The sequence below is a fragment of the Cyprinus carpio genome, chromosome A1, assembly GCF_018340385.1.
Source record: "Cyprinus carpio isolate SPL01 chromosome A1, ASM1834038v1, whole genome shotgun sequence".
Classification (NCBI taxonomy): domain Eukaryota; kingdom Metazoa; phylum Chordata; class Actinopteri; order Cypriniformes; family Cyprinidae; genus Cyprinus; species Cyprinus carpio.
Genome location: NC_056572.1, coordinates 7,441,001 through 7,464,585, shown reverse-complemented (window position 1 = coordinate 7,464,585; position 23,585 = coordinate 7,441,001). Strand labels below are relative to the sequence as shown.

Here is a 23,585-nt window from a genome sequence, read left to right as displayed (position 1 = left end):
CTTCTGTGTTATCTGTACAAGTGTTCAAGCTGGACCGTTATTCCTTTGACCTACCACTTTGTTGTAGGATTTTCTATTATTATGGTATCATCTATTTCCCTCAAACAGCCCATAAAAAAGAACATTGGATAACATTCTGGAAAGGCAGCAGAAGACAACAGAGCTCAGAAAGCTGAAAGCAGCACTTCAACAGTGCATTTCAGAACCCAACACTAATTGTCTAGTTTTCACTTAGAATTGACTAGCTTTTACCGTTATGTCAGAATTAAACTGTTTCTCCATTAGATTTGCCATAGTGTTGTTATTCTGTTTAAGACTTTTCTGCACTTTCATTTTGACATTTGTTAGTTCCGATTCATGTTAATTGGAAGAAAAAGGCAAAAAGTGTTAATTCACGTCTAGTTTTCTACATGCGTTTGTCTATGAGTGACCTCTAGGGTTTCCACAACATCTATACTCTCCTCTGAAAAATAAAAGATACACAAAAAAAAAAAACCAAAATTATCTATCAAAAAAAATGACAACCAACAACCAGGACAACATAGAAGATGAAATCATGGAGACAAATTAAGAGCAGCAGCCTAAGAAAATATACAACACAAAATACAACACAAAAAATTTAAACAAAAATCAACACAACATTGATACTATATAATCTTATAATCAAAAACACAGAATAAACACTTCACACAGCTAAATTGCTCAGACTAAATATGTCATACCGCTAAATCCATAAACTCTCCACCAAAAATCTGAATTTCTTTATCTCCAATAATACCAAAAACTACCAAAAACTCTCCATCATCCTTTTATAGTTCGTCTGGTGCATTTTTATATGCACAACATTTATTTTCATCAGTTCACAGGAGAAAATTAAATAGGAGTGATGGTTTGGAAGAGACTGTGTATTTAGCTTTTAAATATAAATGTATTACCATTTAAAGAAAAACAAAGCAGTGGGAGAAATTCAGCTGAAAGGCAATGAAAAAAACTATGTTTGTGCAAATTTAGTATGTGTACTATGTGTGTAGATAGCTATGTATGCATATTTTAGTTAGAATGTGAACGGCTTTCTTTCTTCCCTAGAAATTAAAAGGAGATGTTTAGTAGAATGTCCAAGCTGCTCTCTTCCATTCAGTGAAAATGGAGAGGGACCAAGGATTGTCAAGCTTTAAATAATAAATAAATAAATAATAGCAGTAGTCCATACAACTTGTGCTCTGAATATGTTAGCTTTGTGAGAGGAACAAATGAAAAATGATTTATAGAAAATCTTGTTTTAACAGCTGTGGTCACTATTCACTTTTATTGTATACAAAAGAGCTTGAACATTCTGCTATAAATAATTATTTTGTGTTCCAGGGAAAAAAAAAGTCATTCAGGGTTCAAAAGGAAGTAAGGTAATTATGACAATTTTCCTTTTTGGGTAAACAATTTTTTCATTATGTGTGGCATAAATTACAGCATGACTGAATGTTACCTATGATTGACATTCAGTAACTAATTATGTTTTTGTGATGTTTTTGTTGATGTCAACTAAGCTGTTGGGCAGTGGCCAGTCTCATTACCTTCACCAACCAAGCGCATTAATCTCAATCCTTCTGATATAGCACTGCCTTTAGCACTCCCAGAGCTGTCTATCTGTTGGGTGAAGGCAATCCAGTTTGGAGCTTTGATTATTTTTTCCAGCTGTCTGGATACTAACAGACTCTTTCTCAGCACCAACTCTTTCCCTTCATCTGCTTCATTGTGTACTTAGACTTTAGAAAGGCTGCTACCACTCCGTAGGGGACTAAACGTGGAAAGCTTCCCTGATATTGATCTCAAAACTATTCATTTGTAAGCTGATGTACGCATCCAGTCTATAGGGATTGTAGAACTTTATTCTCGAGAGATATTAGCTAACTTTTTAAATGTTTTTCCTCATTTCTTAAAGATATATTTTTTTTTTTGGTTCAATGTACAATTTTAAAATCATAAAAAAAAATCACAACCCCAAACTTTTGAATGGTTGTGCACTAATTTTTTATCTTTTTTGTATCTCTTCATGCAACTCAAAAGGGCAAGATCTTTTTAAAATTTACATTTAATTAAAAATAATTTTGTTTTCCTGTTTATTTGTGCGTGCACACTCGTCCTATGTTCCTGTCACGCCTGTAAGTCTGTCTGTCATTTAGATGGAACAAACATAACTGCCAATGCTTTGATATGAATCCACAAGAGGTCTAGAGTAATCACACACACAATGGCATAAACACAGAGTGTCTCCCGACAGACAGGAATGCAGGAATGTCACTGCGTGTAGCTCATTTCGATTAAGTCAAAACATAATTTATTTCGCTTTTCTTTATTCAGCACAGCACACTTTGTTCTGTTGGTTAGACTGACTGAAACTATTAGCTGTCAGACGCAACTGCCAAGTGAATTACTGTTGCACTCTGAGACTTTTTAAATTATTTTTGAATACACTGTCCTAAACAATGATGGGGTTATGAAAGTATTAATTAGTGGTGCTTGCAAAGGTGAGAATCACTATTATTTCTCATAGTTGTAGGGATTTTTCAAAACCCTTAATATGAACACTGTTTCCTAACCAGGCACAATTCAATAAAGTGACAAGCTATGTTATTACAATGATGTTCACAATTATAATAAACTCAAACTAGGCTCATTGGAAAAACATGCCTGTGTGTTCTTTATTGGCATCTATTGTTCCATGAAGAACCTTTAACATTTGTGAAACCTTTCCATTTCACAAAAGGTTTAGTGGATAAAGTTTCTTTAGGTTTTTAAAATGTTCTTCACACTAAAAAAAAAAAAGGTCTTTTAAGAACTAAAAGGTTTTTAAGGAAACAAAATGGTTCTTTTAAGGCATCAATGCAAAAACTCCCTTTTGGATCCTTTGTTTTTAAGAGTGTTGTTATTGCACATTTCATGACACTTTCAAAGTGAAATGTACAGTGAGTGGCACTAAAACACAGTTTTGTGTAAAACAGATTAACATTAATCTGGCAATGTTGTTGTCCATATTGACAGGAGTTCAGAAATGATATATCTAGTAAATTCCACTAAAGCTTCAATGCTCTTTCGGGTTTGAAAATAACATTTCACCTACACTAAACCTAACCCTTACTGATCGTGTTAACAAAAGCAAATGTGAGATGAAAACACATTTGCTGATGCAATCATGTCATTTTAGCTTGTTCTAAAATCTTTTATTGTGACTCGTGTTTCACGAGACTTGCTCTGCACCGTAAATACAATGCTTTCGCATGTAAGTTACCAAGCAAGTTTATTACAACAGAAAAGCCATGCATCTATAACTAGTTGTGTGATGCATGTGTTTAAAAATTTACAAGTTTACAAATAAATACAAATAATGTTAATTTAAATTAAGAAAGTTGTTTAACTTTTTGCCAGTCAGCTGGATTCTCTCGGGTTCACAAACACATTTATGTTATCCTTCCAATGACACACACACACACACACACACACACACACACACACACACACACACACACACACACACACACACACACACACACACACACATATACACATACACACATGTACAGTTGCCAGTACGGGTCACATCAGATGTGTCAGTGCTCACACATGCTTGAACTACACACATACACACAGCCATGGTCATGTCAGAAGTGATTAAAATTAGTTTTCCAGTCAGCAAGGTTTGAATAGACAGAGTTGAAGGTGTTGTAAAGGAAAGAGTGCTCGGATAATACTTTTCATCAATTGACGTAAACAGGGTCAAAGACCTTTTCCATTTTATTTTCAACTGTTATAGCAACAGCAGTTGTGTGCGAAAGCTCAAGGATATTAAATCAGAAATTTCAACCCCAGTCTGAGTCATATTTGCCCCGTCCAGTGATACATGAGGACTTTTTTGCATGCATGTCAAAAATCATCTCTCTCTGTCATAATTCCCACCAAGTGAAACCTGTCATCTGTCAAATTTAGCCAAACTGCCTCCCTTGAAATTTTGCATCGAACACAATTTATCCATTGGTTCAAAGTCCTTCCATTGCAGGAATGTTCATATCTCCATCAAGATTTCATCACTCTGTGGGACTGGGCAATGCATCTTCTATATATCAGTATACATCATGATAGTGGACATGCTGTGCCAGCACATCTAATTGTCAAATGATGGATAGCTTCACAATATGCGAGTTTAGAGGATATACAGTGCATCCCTCCCAAATATAGTTGTATATTTATCTTGCACTCCTTCATCTGTACTTGCAATGGACAGAGAGAGGTGGGCTGGAAGTAACTGGGCTTCAAGGTTTTTTTTTTTTTTTGACTCGTACAAAGGGCAAATGAAGAGAAGCCGAGACAGTGGGACTAACACAGAGAGGTCAGATAAAAGGTCAAACTATAAAAGCACCATAAAAGTGGTCCATATGACTTGCGTACTATATTACAATGACAGCTTTTTGTGAGATGTGAGGAACGTGGAAGTTTTAAGTCGCTGTTCACTAATAATTGTCAGTACAACGTTTTCAAATACTTAGAATATAATATACATATGGTATATAATGGTCATATTGACTACTTTTAAAGGGCTTAACAGAAAAGACTATTTTGTGTGTTCCACAGAAAACAGTAACATTGGTTTGGAATGAAAAGAGGATGAGTCAATTTTTACTTAATATACTGTATGTAACATACTCGACATTCTATGTATGAGTTGTACTGATTGAACAAATATCACTACACATGAACAAAAATAAAAAAATAAGCCCAATGATATTGTTATATTATGCTAAATAATAAGGGCATTTTAAATTAGGTGGACCTGAACAGTTGACATCCACTTAAAATGATAATTGTGACAGACAATTTGCATAAATTAACATATAACAGAAGAGTTTGCATCTTCATGCACAGATGAGGGAGATGGTGGAGTTTGTATTTTCTATAAATTTATAAAAAATAAAAGTTTATAGAAATTTAAATAATAATTTATTTAAAATTAGCACAGAAAATCTTTTTTAGGCCGAACATAAAGGCTAAAAGCTCATTTTGAAGGGACTGCAATTACTAGAAAGTTTAAGATAAACAGAACAGCTTTTTCTAATTTCTCTTTATCACTATCTGATGGTACATCGATAAGAGGAATTGGAGAGTAGCTCAGTGTTGTGAAAGGCTGAGCAAAAGACCAGTCTAATCTCCATCATTAAACCCACATAATATATCAGCCAAACTCTTATAGACAGCTTTTACAATGCTGCTCAGTTAATATATTAAAAACACACATTTTCTAAGACTACAGCACAGAAACATGGCAGAACACACACACACACTATATATATCACATAGCCGTTTGCCTTCGGCCAACTGTGGTCTTGTTGCTGCATAAACATATTAAAATACCAACTCACAGAAGTATATATGGAAGCACACACATACTTGAGGCACAAACACACACACACACACTCTCTCTCTCTCTCACACACACACACACACACATGATATGATATGAAATGAAACAAAATTTATTTTAAACATAATTTAATGTAGGCTATAATCTGCCTGGTTTGTTTTTAGGAATATGGAAAAATACATTTGGGCAGAAAATTAACATGATTTCTCATGACAAAATAGTTCAGCATACATCATTAGTTAGCTACATTCAGCACAATTAGCATAATTAGTTCAAACACAGTGTGATGGACAGACTTTATTAGCAGTAACCACACCATTAGAGCCACTGTTTCTGACTTGAGGGCTTCATCTGTTAGTCACAACACACACACACAAAAGGCTCAGTCAAGTGAAAGCACACATTTTATTGTCTCTCTCACAGTGTTGTGTCTGTCCACAACTATGTACATAAATAAGTATTTGAATATGCATAATAATTTATGCAAATGCCATTGTATGTTGCTTGAACAGAGGGAGAATTACAAATGTGTCACACTGGGTTAAAAAATAGTTCACCTAAAATCACCACGTGATTTAAAAAAAATCATATCTATCTATCTATCTGTCTATCTGTCTGCCTGTCTGTCTGTCTGTCTGTCTGTCTATCTATCTATCTGTCTGTCTATCTGTCTGTCTGTCTGTCTGTCTGTCTGTCTATATCTGTCTATCTATATATATAGACTTGAGCAGTTTACAGCAGACTAATGTAGTTTGTTTTCAATGCAGTTATGAGAGAGAGATTAAGTGTGTGTGAATTACCTGAGTCTGGTCGTCTTTCAACAGTGTTTGTCAGCAGAAAGAGAGTAGTGCTTTCCGTAGCCTACATAATAAAACATATATTTTTGTCAGAAACATGGAAATAATTTGTCTTTTTTATCATATTGTTGTGTTTACTATATTCATTTTCTTGGTCAATGTCATTGTGGTTTTTGGTTCTTTTGCTGTTGTAGGACCTTTGAAATAACTGAAATAACTTGGTGAAGTGATATGGACATGGAACTTTAGCCGTGGGTTTTCCCGAAAAAAAAAAAAAAAAACTGCACATCTTAGAACGTTCTTTGGCCGATCAGATTCAAGCATCCAACAGCCCCGTAGTGTGTGTGTGTGAGTGTTTGTCTGTGTGTACACATATATCACAGACTGCATGACCTTGGTTTAGATCATTATTATTATTATTTATTAATTTTTTTTGTTTGTTTGTTTGTTTGTTGTTGCTGCTGCAATTCAGTAAATTCCACATGTTCCAGTTAACTATCTTTGTCCATTTATCCCAACAGCACTTTGATAACCAATCAACAAAATCAAACCATTAAAGCAATTATAAAAATATAAAATATTAAAGGTAACACAAAATATCTAACCACTGTTTTGACCTATAGGAAATGCTATTAATAAATTATGTGAAATTGCAACATATAGCCTAAAATATTGTTTTAATGGTGTTTTCACTAACCCAACATAAATTAAAAAATAATTACGATTTTTAAATGGTTCAGTGTATTAATAATAATAATAATAATAATAATAATAATAATAATAATAATAATAATAATAAAATTCTAAAGCATGCATTAAAACTGAACCTTACTATTGTGATTCATGTCTCTCTCTCTCTCTCTTCCCCGTCGAGAACTCTAAGCTTGTGGGTTTGGCTTGTGTGGACGGATGTAATTCAGTCGTGAGCGTTAGAGAGCTCCACAGCCCACATCACCTGGACCTCAACCATTCCTTCAGGAAAACAAGTTGATTGACATAGAAAACAGAACAACATGTACTTGTTTGTTTTGTGTCAATATATAGATATAGCTGCAGAAATATCTCTGTTTACCTGATGGTGATGTATCCTGAGGCGCACGACGTAATATTGGAGACGGTGAGGTGAACACGCAGCAGGTAAGTCATTCTAATATAGTTCATTGTAAGTTCAAACACGTATTTCTATAATTTTTCTGAAACTGGCATTAATAATACAGTCTAAGATCCTTTATACGCCTCTCAATGTCTTGGTTTATTTAGTGCGCCTCGTGCACTCCTTCACGGACCATTGCGCCGTCGGTGTCCGTGGACTGGGAAGTGTGCCATGAAGTTTCCACGGACTCCAGTGTATGTCTCTATAGTGATAATGGTTTTGCCATGTACCTATTATCTTTCAGATAAAGACGCTGAAGTGTGCTCGAGCGCAGGCAAGCCGTGCGTAATGAGCTCTTAACGCGCAAAATACATTTGACCTTAATGAAAGTGACCTGACAAGTTGCCTCGGAAAAAATCGATGCGCCTTCTTTCCCTGTAAGAAATAAAACAATATGGTCTGTACAAGATTTAATCTGACAGACTCTCTCTGATATAAAATATTCATACCCCGGAATGGAGATCCGTACTTTCCGGTAGTCACTTGTAATATATGCATGCGAATTTTAAATAGACTCGTTTTAATGTACCGGTATTTGTATTCATATATGGGGAGGTAAGACTGATTGGTTGCTTGATTGATTGACTGTTTCATCTGTGTAATACAAGTCCATTGGATAGTTCAATTAAGTTTTTGTGAGTTGTTGTATAATGTTTTTTTTTTTAATCTATCTATCTATCTATCTATCTATCTATCTATCTATCTATCTATCTATCTATCTGTCTGTCTGTCTGTCTGATCTATCTATCTATCTATCTATCTATCTATCTATCTATCTATCTGTCTGTCTGTCTGTCTGTCTGTCTGTCTGTGTTTCTACACTTAACAGATTTCTAATGTCAACTCGACCCTGTGTTTTAGGTTGTCAAACCTATAATGGCAGCTTGGTCTTTCTCCAAAATCTGACATGGCCATGTGATAAATGGATTCCCTCAGCTTAATCAATGGCTCCTCTGGGAGCAAAGAGCTGGATATCGGGGAGGATTCATCTGCTGACGTGACTCTGAATCATCCGCTGCTTGAGCTGGGAGACAGCACCAAGCTTCTTGGGGTCCAGGTGGTCCTGATTTTGGCATATTCTACCATCATCCTTTTGGGTGTTGTGGGGAACTCTCTGGTGATTTATGTGGTTTACAAATTTAAGACACTCCGTACTGTCACCAACTTCTTCATTGCAAATCTAGCCGTGGCTGATCTGCTCGTCAACACGTTGTGTCTCCCGTTCACGCTGGCTTACACTCTCCTCGGGGAATGGAAGTTTGGACACGTGCTTTGTTTCACTCTACCGTATGCTCAAGGTCTTGCCGTTCACGTCTCTACAATTACATTAAATGTAATTGCACTGGATCGCCATAGATGCATTGTTTATCACCTAGACACTCGAATGTCAAAAGACACCTGCTTTCTAGTCATTGCCATCACCTGGATAGTAAGCGCTGTTCTGGCTAGCCCACTGGCCATATTCAGAGAGTATGGGATTGTAGATCTTTCTCCAGGTGACTCCATTGAGGTTTGTGGAGAGAAGTGGCCTGACAGTAGTACAGACAGCACTCTATACTCGTGAGTACCAGACATGCATATTTTAATGAACAGAATTATTACAGTTTCCTCATGCCTTCAAGGGGCCTTAAATGTATGCTGTGTTCATTTATCAAATGTCACTGTCTTCCAATTGCACTGAAAGCACTTACATCTGTATATTTTTTATAGATAAATATACATATTTATGAAGATTAAACATTGATGTTTATGTAAACTGGCAACTTTTAGGTTTTTGATCTTACAAACTTCTGAAACATTGTCAGAGAGGTTGATTATTGTGAATTATTTAGATTCAACTCATAGTATAACAATCTATTTTCTTTTTTGAAAGCTTGTTTGTTCTGTAACAGATAAAATTAGTCATAGCTTGTTTAATTTCAGAAGAAGACTACATGTTTTATGATAACATCTTTAACAATAACATAACGACACTCTTCAGCTGCTCTTACGTGATGATGGCTGTTTTCTTTCTTCAGAATCTCCACGCTGCTGCTGCAGTATGTGTTGCCTCTGGCAATCATCTCTTTTGCCTACATTCGTATCTGGAGTAAACTTCGTAATCACGTCAGCCCAGTCGGTCGCAATCACAGGCACCAGCGCCGTCGTAAGACCACCAAGATGCTGGTTACCATGGTGTGTACAGTTCCCAGCTTTCCTGATCAAATATTATATCATAGTGTTTCTGCATTTTCATATTATTTTAGGCTTTCACGCGTAGTCAGCAAAAAGCCTGATAATGAAAACAATGAGTAATATCTAGTGGTTGACTGAAATGGGTTTTTATAATGGCTCTTCATACCAGTAATAACAGTAATATTGTGAAATATTATTATAATTTAACAGTTTTCTAATTAATATATTTTAAAATGTAATTTATTCATGTGATGGCAAAACTAAATGTTCAGCAGCCATTACTCCAGTCTTCAGTGTCACTTGATCCTTCAGAAATTGTTCTAATATGCTGATTTGCAGCTCAAGAAACATTTCTTATTATCAGTGTTGAAAACAGTTGTGCTGCTTAATATTATAGCATAATATGTTTTTCAGGATTCTTTGATTAAAAATAAAAATTCAAAAGAAGATAATTAACATAAAAGTCTTTACTGTCACTTTTTAAAATCAATTTAATTTATCATTACAGAATAAAAGTATTAATTTCTTTTAAGAAAAAAAAATATGTACATATATATATACATATACATATACACACACACACACTGTATATCTGGACTTCTACAGTTGATGAATTCTGATGTTCACGTCAAGGATTTTAGTCTTTTTTTTATGTACTTTCTCTTTTTATTGTTTAGAGCCAGGACTGTTAGAACAGCATGCATTTCCCAAGAGTCTTCTGTAACCCAAATATTTTAGAGCTATTTTCTCCACAGTGATTTTGAAAGATGTTATAGTTGCCAATAGTATAAACAGAGAACTAGAACAGGATGCAAATGGGGCTTTTTATTGCAGCTTGACCAGTACAGTAACATCTCACCTTGTGTGTTGCAGGTCGTGGTGTTTGCGGTCAGCTGGTTGCCTTTCCACGCTTTCCAGCTCGCCATTGACATTGACCACAGCGTGTTGGACATGAAGGACTTCAGGCTTCTTTACACTGTTTTCCACATTGTGGCCATGTGCTCGACGTTTGCCAACCCACTGCTATATGGTTGGATGAACCGGAACTACCGCAGCGCCTTTGTTTCAGTTTTCCGTTGCAAGGAACGACTTGATTTGCTGCATGCCGAGGGCCAGGCTGCCACAGCAGTTCGCAACAAACCCAAAAAAGCTTTAGAAGCCCAAGATATAGTGACGACACATCTCAATGCAACAGATGTCTGAGGTGACAAAGGTATATCTTTCTCATCTGTCTGTCTGTCTGTCTGTCTGTCTATCTATCTAAACTGCCCCTCTTCGTGTTTATATGGTTTAGGTGAGGGTACTGAAAGGACTCCTGATGTCAAATCGAATCTGTTGAGGATTCGTCATGGTGGGGAATGTCCTGGTGATTTATGTGGTTTCCAAATTAAGACACTTCATACTGTCACCAATTTCTTCATGGCACAACTTGCCATGGCCGATCTGCCTGTCATCATGGTGTGTCCCATCTATGCTGGCTTACACTCTTCTGTGGGAATGGAATTTGGAAGTGCTTTGTTTCACTAAACTCCATGCTCAAAATCAAACTGACCATGTCCCAGTGTTAAAACAAAATGACCTAGCTAAAACATAACAACAAAACTACCCAACAAAATACCACATTGACAACTCAGTGCAGTAAAAGAGCACAGACAAGTCTCGAAGATCTTCTCATCTTCATTAATGCATCTTCACCAAGATCCATTAGGTGGTTGAATATACTTATACTTGAAGCAAGAATATTTTCATGAATATTTCCGGATCTTGCAGTGCGGATGCCTCTCCATTGGTAGGAAAGATAACTATACGCAATTTTGTTCATCACAGAAGAAGGATGATCATCATTAAACAGTTTCAGATGTTATCATATGACAAATTTGTGCTCTCTAATTTTTAAGAAGTCATCTTTTCGTGTGAACTTACAGGCAGGTCATGCACTTAAATGGCTCTGGAAAGTGTTAACAGCAAATTGCTTCTCCTTTCATCTGAAAGTAATTTGCACAGAGGAACAGTATGGCAGCACTCCTTCAGACTAACAACAGCACGAAGACAGGGAAGTGTTTCTACCCCTGTGTTATGAATGTTTCAGCACAAAGATCTGCATTATCTCCTCTATTAAACCTCGAGGGATGTTCTGACATTTCAATACTTTTCACATGAAAATATTAAGAATGTGTTTCATCTAAAATACAGCACAAAGAATTATCATTGACAGTACTTGACAGATCAAAGTAGATTGTTCACTTGCTGGTTCACTTCTTAAAAACTTAACCCTGGTAATGGGTTTGAATGTGCAAATATGACAACATAGATGTGCAAGTTAAAAAAAGAAAATGGGGGGAAAAAGGATTGTACAGGTAATGGAAATGTGCTCTCTACTGTATATTATTCTCTTCTGTAAAGCTGTCACATTTGCAATCACCATGCCAGATGAATGTAATTAAAAAAAAAAAAAAAAACATCTGACACATTATATATACACTTGCGGATATGAAACATGAAAACATTCTGTTATTCCCTTGTGTTCTCCAATTTCCTGAAGGAAAATCGAACACAAAGCTGCTTTAAGCAAAAAGCGATGACTCAAACAAGTTATGGGATTGCTGCTGTATTTCTATTGACTTGGAAGGTATATGCCTGTTCAATGTAGAACTAAATGAATCCTTTAAACCTAAATCATCTGCAGGAAATGAGAATATCAAGTTTAATTATCACTATGGGCTTCTTTGTGGCTCCCACTTCAATTTGGTTTGAGAATTTTGACTCACAGTTTAATGCAGTTATATCTTATAAATAATTCTTATATATATATATATATATATAGATATAACTTAGATATAACTGCATTAAACTGTGGGTATTGTTCTTGTTAAAGTAATATTCTGGGTTTGATACTAGTTTTCTATTGACATATAAAATAATTTTGACCAGTTCTTTGGCAAATAAAAACAAACAATAATACATATACAATGGAAATCAAAGAGGCATTACATGGCATTAATGTTGAAAAACACCTATGTTTATTCATATGAAAGCCACTAAACATTTACATGATATGAACTAAAAAGGGACTGTTTACAAGAAGAGTCCACTCATAGAAATTACATCTGTAATGCATAACCAGAACCACATATTTTTGCACTGAAGTGCTTTAACGAAAATATTAAACTCACGTTTCTGTTTTTACACCCCTATGAAATTACTCCTCAGATTATATTTGCATTTACTTATTGCAATAAGTATTTTTTTTTGCCACACAGAATGCAAAATCACAGCCAAATAGAACTAATATGAGTGAGATTTTGGACCAATGAGAGTTCACAGTGGGCGGGGCTGACAGCATGACACCATGACACCAGCATGTCTACATTCTAAACTTCAAAATTATTGTCTGTGGCAACAGCCTGCAGATACTGAAACTTGTTTTGAAAGCAGAACTTTTCTTAACAATGGAAAGACGAGTCAGAATGCCAAATAGTCAAGTGATGCCTAATTATTTAGTTTACTTTTTCATTTTTGTTCCTAAAGCAACACAAACAGTCAGCAAAATCAATAGTTTAGTTTTTCTTTGGGGATCTTATTTCACACATCAAAATCTGTTTGTCTGCGTGAGGGAGTTACAAAAATCATATTTACATGAGCATGAATGCTTTTAACTGGCACATTTAGAGAAAAGACAAAAACAGACTTTCACTCTGCAAACACAATGTAACACAGTACTTATGAACATATATATTAGTGGATGTTTTTGTGAAATGTTATACTTGCAAACAGTGTTTGTATTAACAGATGTGTTTATATTTAAAAGACTTGCATATACATTATGTACCAAAACTTTGGTTGATACCGACCAAATTGTGCTGTGATACATTAAAACATTTTTTAATGTTGTGGTATTCACAATTTATTTGTGACAGAGGATGAAAGACGAAGATAATGGCTCAAACTCAAAAATTTTTCAAAATTTTTTTTTTTTTTTTTTTGATTGCTTGGTCTGAACCCAAATTCTACTCCCCTTTGGATCCAAATTCACAGTATGATTGCTTCATCAGTGTAAGCATCACAGTTAGTACTGACTGCAGATGTTTACTACTGTAACTAGACAACGACTGGAGATGTTTTAACTGTTTAAATTAAGCATTTGTCTGATTTATCACTAGAACTTTATACACACAGAACACCAGCTGCTTCTGGACACTGTATTTCAACAATGGTTTGCAAGAATGAAAAGAATGTGAGCCACTCTCCAAATGCAGTTTAGTGACAGAAAAGCAGCTATGCATAGAAATTAATTAAAGGTATAGTTTATAAAAATTTAAATTTACTGTTAATTTACTCACCCTCAGGCCATAAAGTTACTGTAAATTTTTAATAATTGTTCTAATTATATGAGAAAAGCGAAGTTTACACTACAACTATAACAATGCAGAAGAATGAAACAGGTGATGGATATCGGTGAAATACCTTTCAGAACTATTTTTTTTTCTAGCTGATGAATGATAAAATATTGATAGCCAATCATAATCCATTCTGCTTTAAAGAATTTAGAACTAAGCAAGAACTTAAAGCGACAGCCAACATCCTTATGATAAACAGAACTTTATTGTCCACCTATGTGATCGCTAATATTTTTATAGTCATCTTTATAGTTATCATTTAATACTGAAGTATACTTTGGGCTCCCCAGCTGGGGGAATTCACTGCTGGAGAGATGAGCTTTTATTAAAACTTGTAAAAATTCACTGTATGTTGATGTGTTTTGTGTCACCTGGTGGACTTTTGCTACAAATAAATGGGGATATCTGGTTGCAGGTAACAGAAAATGATTATACGATTAATTTACATATACCACTGACATTGCTCCACACTGCTTTTTCATTTCCTTTTTCATTTCAATTCCAAATGGTGACAAAAGTCAAATTTTTAAATAAACTATTCTATTATTGTTATGGAACTCTAGAGAAATAGCTGAATGTTGAAGGAAGTATTTCTGTCACTTTTCACTGTTGTTGTATGAGAAAGTGCAGTGTGAACTTTCTTTAGACTTTCTAATTTTGTGTTCCACAGAAGGAAGAAAGGGATTGGAATGACATAAATTGCAAGAGCAGATGCTTTACGGGTACCCAATTTTTGAAGACCTTGTAACAGAGAGAAATAGTTTTGTTCCCTGTCTGCTGCAAAGAGTTCAAATATAGAGTGATCATTCTCACATGGCTCAAAAATGTTCTCTGCAACAGACAATGGCCCTGAGAGGCAATGAATTAAAGATAACGGCGTACAAGTCCTGACCTCCTTGAACCATCTCTCTCTGTCTCATTTCACACACTTTCCACAGCTCTCCACAGCATGTTAGTTGCTCTTCAAATGAAATTGGCATTCAAATTTCATCAAAACAATTCTTGATATTGCTAAGCCTTGTAAGGAAGCACACATTCTTCAATCTCTAAACAGCTAAATCACAAACTGAAAATGATTGTACAGTGGACACATGGTTTGCTTCACAATGAAGTATGACGATTTCCTTGATTTTCATTGTTCAGTGGCGAGAACAAGAATCTGCCTGAACAAAATCCAAAACAAAACCATTTTTCCAAAACAGAGGTTTATTTATGTGCACAAAGGACATGGTGTACCTCCTTGTTTACAGCTGAAGATTCATCACCAGGAACAGATAAATCAGAGAGTTCGTTCCCATCAGACTGATAGAATGGAGGTCAGACAATCCAAAGGCTATTACGCACAGTTTTGTGTAATATACTGTATCCAGGCAAGGGAGGTGATCTACAACCACTGCAGAAGGTTCATAAAACAGCCTGCTGATAAAAATGACTACATAAACTGAAGCCTTGAATTCACCTACTGTTAAATGTGATTTACTCAAGAAGGACATGTTCCTGGATCAACATCCTTGTTGGTTGTGAAACAGCATTCCCATCGTCCAACTGGATCCAATACCAACATAACAAAAATTTCAAGTGTGGGTTATAGTTGCACACAAAACTCCAGTGCCAGCATCACAAACACAGTGGGTTAGTGGTTAGAGAGTTTGACTCCTAACCCTAAGGTTGTGTGTTCGAGTCTCGGGCCAGCAATACCATGACAGAGGTGCCCTTCAGCATAAATGGCTGCCCACTGCTCCGGGGGTGTGTGTGTGTGTTCACTGCTGTGTGTGTGCACTTTGGATGGGTTAAATGCAGAGCACGAATTCTGAGTATGGGTCACCATACTTGGCTGTATGTCACGTCACTTTCACTTCCACTATTTTCAGATACTCTCTGAGTATTGTAAGTAATTCTTTTGAAAAAGAAATTAAATCACAACTGTTAAAAAAATACATAAATATGAATGTGTGTAGTATGAATGGAATCCAGATGTACTACATTCGTTGTCGTCGATGTGACCTACTAGCTTCAGTTATGTTCACAAATTATTTCCTATATGGACTTGTAGAACATGCGCACTTTAGAATCTCACCAGAAGTCATCCAGCTACTTTTTGCTTTTTTATGAATACTATGAATTCAGACATAAAACAGTTTCCATATAACAGATTCGTTCAAACATCACAAAGGGAGGTATGCAATTTTGAATGCAGCAATTGAGTGATTAGATTAACAGATTCGTTCAAACATGCCAATTCATTGACAAACAAAACAAGTGACTGTTCTTTTGAGCGAGTCATTGAATCATTCTCTTAATCAAATTGTTCAACAACACAGATTCAGTTTGAAACAAAATTTTCCAAAAAATTTTCCAGTATAAGTTAAATAAAGGTTGATATCACATATAATTTGGTAGTAAAACATTTAAGTGGTGCAAACATGAGTATGTGTACTTTGTAAAACATTTGCAACCATTTTTTAGCACTTAATTAGAAGCATCACAATGATTAAATTGTCATCTTACACAGTAGCGTGTTTAGGCAACATGTACACCTTGCAATTGTGTGGGGCCGCCCCCAACAGGGCCCCCGAGCAGAGGCATCATGCCCATTCAAAGATTTTTGACCCACTTGGATTTTAAATGCAGCATCCAAAAGACAAAAAATAGCATAATAATATTTTTACATTTGATATGATCAAACTGGCAGGATTATCATCAGCTGCTCAATTCTGCACTCTCTTACCTCATTGCAAATTTTCTAATCTTAAACATCAGAGTGCAAATGTGCGTATGATGTAATTAAGAGATTTATTTCACATTGTAGACAGCTTCACTGATTATAGGCAAACAGGAGTCAAATGTTATTTGATAATGTAAATGTTCTTGGCTTACTTTCTGTACAATGAAAATGTTATAATTAGAAACTTGTGAAGTTTTTTTTTATTAAATTCACTTTAAATACAAAATCAGTGGTATTAAAAATATTCTATTACATGGCACCCATAAGTGAAGTACTTTAGTAAAAAGACAGGTTTTATGCATAGGTAATAGATTACATTACATTAGACTACATTCCACTGCCCTGTGTCTAACAAAAATGTGCTATTGTGCTATTGCTTTTATACATTTTTTTTTCAAATGGGCAGCTCTAGCCCAGAATAAGTTGCAAAACTGAGTCAAAAGTTTGGCTACCCTTACCAAAAAGAAGTATACTTCAAGTTTATTTTATTAAGTATACTTAAGTAAAGTTCAAGTATTTTTTAAGTATACTTTATGTAGTAGGTATACAAGTATCAGTGTACTAGTAGTATACTTATAAGTGTGCTATTCCAATACTCCTTGGGACTACATAATACTTTTATGTATACTTTAAGTATAACAGTAGTGAAGGTTGAGTACACAACTAGTTTACATCTGTTTTTAGTTTGTACTGCAACTATACTAAAAGTGAACTTACAGGTATACTGATAGTTTACTAATTAAATACTTGTAGCATTTTTAGTACACTTTGAAGTATAGTCTCAGTAAACTACCAGTTCAGTAGTTTTTTACTGCAAGAATACTCATAAGTTTTCTTTAAGTGAACTTTACATCATACTTTAAGTATACTACAATGTCCCTATTTAGTTATTAATTTGTATATATTTTATTATATGAATATCTGAACATGCAAACATCAAAAGAAAGAACAGGGTATCTGCTTGTAAACAAAAATATTTTATTTCATGCATTCTTGTTTTATATAAACACTTGAATGTGGGTAAGTTTCATATAAAAAAAGAAAGAAAGAAAGAAACAACATTTTCAACAAAAAGCTGAAAAAAGACTATAAATTTGATTCAGAATTATAATCAAAACATAGATGGAGTCAGTCAACACCCAAAAGCTTGATAGTCATTACCTCTTCATTGGTCAACATTTTATTCCATAATGTTACACAGTTTTGACCATTTTTCATACCTAAACAACGCCCTAAAATAATTTACTAAGCATCTGTTGTTTTGGTTTCTTCTTCACTTGTGCTTTGGAAATTCTGTACAGAAGATGTCTAATAGCGTCCTCTACCATATAACATTGAAAACATGGATCCCCGGAGCACAAGTATAGCTCAAATATATTTAGACTTTTTGTCAAGTATACTTAAATGTAGTAAGTATATTTCTAAGAATTACATAAAGCACATTTCTGAGAAGTACATAAAAAGTAGACTGAAAGTATACTTTCATATTTTAAAGTTTAAAAGAAGTATACTAATAGCACACTTCAATAAACTTCTTTTTAGTAAGGGTACTCAAGACTATTCCAACAAGGATAACAAAGAATGTTGGTACAGGAACATGTCCTATATGTCTAAATAAATTAATTAATTAAATAATTAACAACAGTTTACTTTTTTAAGTTATGACAACTTCTAATTAAATTAAATTCAACCAACAAACTGCACTAAGAAGAACTTAATAATTTGTAACATAAGCACATATTTCTAAGATGATTACTCAAAAAAAAAAAATTATAATAATCCACTACCCAAATTCCCCAAATAAGTTAACAATTTTATTGATTTCCTTCAACTTAATTTTTTTAAGAAATTCAATTAAAACCGAAATTTGAGTTTAAATTACACACAATAATAAGTTAATGTAATGAGCAACATTATTATTTCAACTGAATTCAACAAAATAATATTTGCAACTTATTAAATTAGAATTTTTAACTTGCAAACATGCATTTATTTATGTTGTGGTAACAGGTCCTCTAAATCATTTTTAGAGTGTATGTGATGCTAATGGTGTCCTATGATCTTGTCTATTATCCGAAAATTATGGTATTTTGCACAAAAATGCTGATCAGTAATCTAATTTGATACAGTAACAGCTCTTCTTTTACAGTGACTTTTTCAACTTCTGTTGAGGTAGTGTAGCCTATATATGACAATGCCACAGCATAATCATATAAATTCAAGAGGCCTTAACCACTCTTAAATAAGATATTTAAATGTTATTTATAAGCACTTTTAAAGAGTGGATTCATTACCATCTGAAGATATTCTTGAACTCGGCATGCCATATTAATCACACAAAAATGCTGATGCTGAAATTTTCCGTCTACAAGGTATTAGATGTTCATTCTTCATCTAGCATTTTTTCTTGGGCTATTTTGGTTAGTTGGGGTTCATTAGATCACATTTTGATGAGCATATCCTTTTGAAATCAGAGCAGGTTGGAGGATGCTGTCAGCATAACTCAAGCTCAGTATCTTTGGCTATTTGCCATCAAGATATAATTCACAATTTGAAATTACTCTGAAAACTAATATAAGGTGGCACACAATCAAGAATCAGTCTTTTTTTTTTATCTGTCTGTGCTGTAAGTGAAATTCATCTGATTTCAGCACTAATGTGATAAGTTTAAAGTGGAGCCATGCCAACTTCCTGCTACAAATATAATGCCCTGTGGTTGTGTTGTTACATTTCCCATAGAGAGAGAGGAAACCTTATCACAAAAACAAAAGGCTTAAGGGTCAATAAAATTACGGCCATTTTATATGTACACAATTCTAATATATCACTGAAAGTGTTTCCTAAAGCTGCTTTTTTTTTTTACTGCCACCAGGTCACTTTGAGCTGTCTCGCATCAAGAATTGCATTTCCCCTGAAAATGTAAATGCAAACCTCATTGATTCCATCAGAGAGGGTGAAAATGACTTGCTGCAAGAAATATGGCAATTTTTTTGATTGGTTTTCGTGAGTGATGAACCCTGTAAATGTTATAAATGACTGTGCACTGTAATGTTTGCCAAGCAGCCCCAGGCAAGCTGAAACTCTGCTGCAGTCATCAACGCTATTCTCCTCTCTTCAAGAGAATTATCCGTGATAACAGGAAAAATGGTGACAGTAAGCCACCGTGGACCTTACCGGTTCAGAACAAATGCATGTCATGTTTTTTTATTAGAATATTAGTATTAGAATCAGGAAGATAAAAAAAGTGAGAACTAGACACTTACATTTTTCAGAAGAGAATGAGAGTGGTACTTCTCCACACAGAACTCACTGCCATTTTGCATTTTGTAATTCTTAGATAGGCTGTGACGTTTAGAAAATGTCCAGTTGGTAATAAGGGGCCCAAAGTGTGTCAGAAAATATCCTCCACACCACTGCACCACCAGAAGCAGCCTTAACCACTGATACGAGGCAGAATGGATCCATTCTTTCATGTTGTTTATGCCAAATTCTGACCCTACATGTCTCAACAAAAATCGAAACTCATCAGACCAATCAACCTATTTCTAATCTTTATTTTAGTCCGTATCTGGTGAATGTGCTTTTTTTTTTTTTTTTTTTTTTTCCAGCCAAAATAATTGTCAACAAATAAAAATATTCATACCCCGTTGTAAGATTTTGATCATACCGCCCACCCCACATTAATGGGGACATGGCCCAGATTCCTTTTCCTGTGTAAAACTAAATCATCTGCTAAAAGAAAATAATAATAGTGCTGTTAAATAAATATTATAAATAGTGGATACAAAAGAAAAGGTCACTGGTGAAAAAGGTGAAAAATTTATGTTTTACTGCGAATATGTCAGACAAGCAATCTGCCCAGCCATTATTTTCACTTGAAGCAGCACAGATCATTAGATAACAAAGATACATCATTCTAATTGGGAGTGGATGCATGGGGGTGGGGGTGGGGGGGTACATGCATAAATGGAAATAAACACGTCCCAACGGAAGGACTTGATAAGGGAGCATCAAAACAAACAGAACTGCACAGACCATTAGCTGCCAGAATCTTCAAACCTGCATCCATCACTTATTTATTTTTATCCCACGTTTCCTGTCACTAGATCTGTTCATGTAATTCTCAAATGTCCTGAAGTTTCCTACAAATGGAAGTGTGTTTTATGCCACTCTCACAATGTTGAAAATTGCCCCACAGAGGCTGATCTCGATCAGGTGGCAACAAAGGCTCGTTCCACCCCAAAGCCACCCTAGAGATTAATTAATTCTGTATTTTAGTCTTCAAGTCAATTTGCTTTTCATCTAACTTTACACTCCCAGCAGAGCACAGTTTCCTCCCTTTGATTGTGTATCATATGTTATGATGATCTCAGCAGTCCCTTTCTCTTAAACAAGAGCAATTAAACAAACCCACCGCCACGCTTCCTCAGTGTGTCGATTTAAAAAGCATTCTCTCACCCATATTTACACACTGTATATTTAAGGACACACTGAAAAAAGTCTTACCACCCACCAAACTTTTGAACGTAGTGTATATATAATTTATATATCATAAACAGTGCAGGAAGTAAGTCAAGTTTAATGCTTGAAGTTGAAACTATGAGCAATTTAAGCAATATATCATGCATTGTAATGCACTTTGAGCCCAACGTTAATATGTGATGAGGAACAGGTTTGTTAAAGTGCTGTGAGTGTTCAGCAGGTGTTGGGTTGACAGTAGAGAAAGGGTTGTGTGTTCTGACATGGTTTGTCAGTGCTGGGTCAGTGAACGAGGACGAATGCAGCAGCCTGAAGGCAAACCTCCCTTAGTCACCCTGCAAGACACACACACACTCCCAATCACTCGTATGCAAACATGCTTGTGCTCAGACAGATATGGATTTACAACTGCACAAACATTCACACATGTATGTTACACACACAGTGCTTTCGCCTGGCAAGACATTCTAGTCACATAAAAAATACATAATGATCTGGTTTCATCCTGCTGACTTAGAGTTACAAGTGAGAAGATACATCTGGACTCATGTTCAATGCATCAGTGCATGCTCTCTGATTCAACACAACAGATACTCATACGCTAGAATAGAATAGAATAGAATAGAATAGAATAGAAGTTTTGCATAATTCCTTTAGTGAAACAGGTGCTAAACGTGCATGCAAATAAACAGTCCAATATTTTGATGTGTTTATGTATTTTTTGACATTATGCAAGAAATTTAACACATTTTAATTTAGTTTACAAGTTGGTACTGTGTGTCGTTCTGTTTTTTTCTGTCTTTCTTCATGAACTTTATTTTTTGTATTCATCCTGTCTGTATGATGGCAAAGCTGAATTTTCAGCAGACTTCAGTGTCACATGATCCTTCAGAAATGATTCTAATATGCTGATGTGCAAGAAACATTTCTTATTATTTTTTGTGCTGAAAACAGTTGTGCTGCTTAATACTTTTGTGCAAACCATGATGCATTTTACTTTCTTTGATAAATAAACAGTTCAAAAGAGCAGTATTAATTAGAAAAAGTTATGTAAAAATCTTGCTGTCACTTTTTATCAGTTTTTCATTGTCAATGTGTCACTGCTGAATAAAAGCATTAATTTCTTAAATAAATAAATAAATCTTACTGACCCTAAACTTTTCACTGGTAGTGTATATAAAAATATAATGTGTTAAATCTACCTTGGACAGACAAAATTCAATTACATAATGGATTGCTGTGGACTGTGCTTATAGCCTATATGTTCAGTGATGTGGAAAACAATATATTGAACAATAAAACAATTTCATGGAAAGCCACTTTTCTGAATGTTCAATTATTTACCTTCGAGCTATTGCAGAACTGAGCTTCGATGGCTGTATGTAAAATCCAATCCATAGATACAATACATAAAACAAAATTACCCAATGCATGTGTAAATTAATAATTGAGTCAACTCCTCTTTCAGCACAAAACAATGACCTTTGGCAGCCATCAACCCATTTGGCACTGCTTTTTGGCATCCACCATAATGAAATAATAAGACTCATCCTTTAGCACATACTGCTGTCTGCTGGGAATAGCATGTTGATAATTTACCTACTGTAATTCACTGCAGCAAGCAGTAATTGTTTACCTGTATCCTTATGAAGATCATCAACAGCAGACAGGATGTTGAGTCATAAAGCCATCCCTATAGGATCCAGCTTTGAAAACACATGACAATCATAATCATCTCAGGCACTCCACTGTCTTCCAGTCATTATGGAAATACAAAACACACACACACACACACACACACACACACACACACACACACACACACACACACACACACACAGACATATAAACAATATAATTAGTAATACTGTGACATATCTTTGCAGTGTAAATTTGGCAATAGTTTGTGAACAGCATTTCTTATTTTTTCAACCTGGTTTCATTGTGGTATGTAACACCCACATTTCACAATCATACCAATTACTGAATCATACCAATTAGTCTGTGACTCCTAAATGCCACTCCAGAAACACTTCTGTCTCAAAACTTTGCAGTGTAAATTTGGCAATAATTTGTGAACAGCATTACATGTTAACTTTTCTCATATAAGGACCAGCATTTCCCTTTTCCCAGAGTTTTAAAATGTAATATATAATACTGTATTTGTCTGACTTTCCTTTCATTGCATTTTTTATATTTGTACCCACAGCACTTTACGCTAACCCGCCTTGCGTGTACACCTGCTCTAGTCTATTTAACAGAGGGTGACTGTAGTGGACTGAAGTGTGCCATCTGTCCTCTGGAATAAATGCCTCCAGAGCCACTATCGTACAATCCCCATTGCTGGGTAGGGCAGCAAAGCAAAGCTTTTCTTGGAAACTTGTAAAACAGATTCTCCTGTGTAATGCTACATGATGGCAGATGGCTACTACCAAAGCAGCTGGCAAAAAAA

At 35.1% G+C, this 23,585-nt stretch overlaps 1 protein-coding gene across 2 annotated transcripts; it reads left to right on the top strand.

The window, feature by feature from the left end:
• Window positions 1-7,123: 7,123 nt before the first annotated feature.
• On the top strand, window positions 7,124-11,066 carry LOC109088135 (neuropeptide Y receptor type 2-like). Of its 2 annotated transcripts, none has more exons than XM_042732358.1 (5): window positions 7,124-7,341; window positions 8,219-8,917; window positions 9,376-9,532; window positions 10,406-10,736; window positions 10,827-11,066. In XM_042732358.1, the coding sequence occupies exons 2-4, from the start codon at window positions 8,280-8,282 to the stop codon at window positions 10,733-10,735; spliced, it is 1,125 nt and encodes a 374-aa protein (XP_042588292.1). In that variant the 5' UTR covers window positions 7,124-7,341; window positions 8,219-8,279; the 3' UTR covers window position 10,736; window positions 10,827-11,066. The 2 variants fall into 2 exon arrangements, with proteins under 2 accessions (XP_042588292.1, XP_018948170.1); XM_019092625.2 differs by having other exon boundaries at window positions 10,406-10,745.
• Window positions 11,067-23,585: the final 12,519 nt, after the last annotated feature.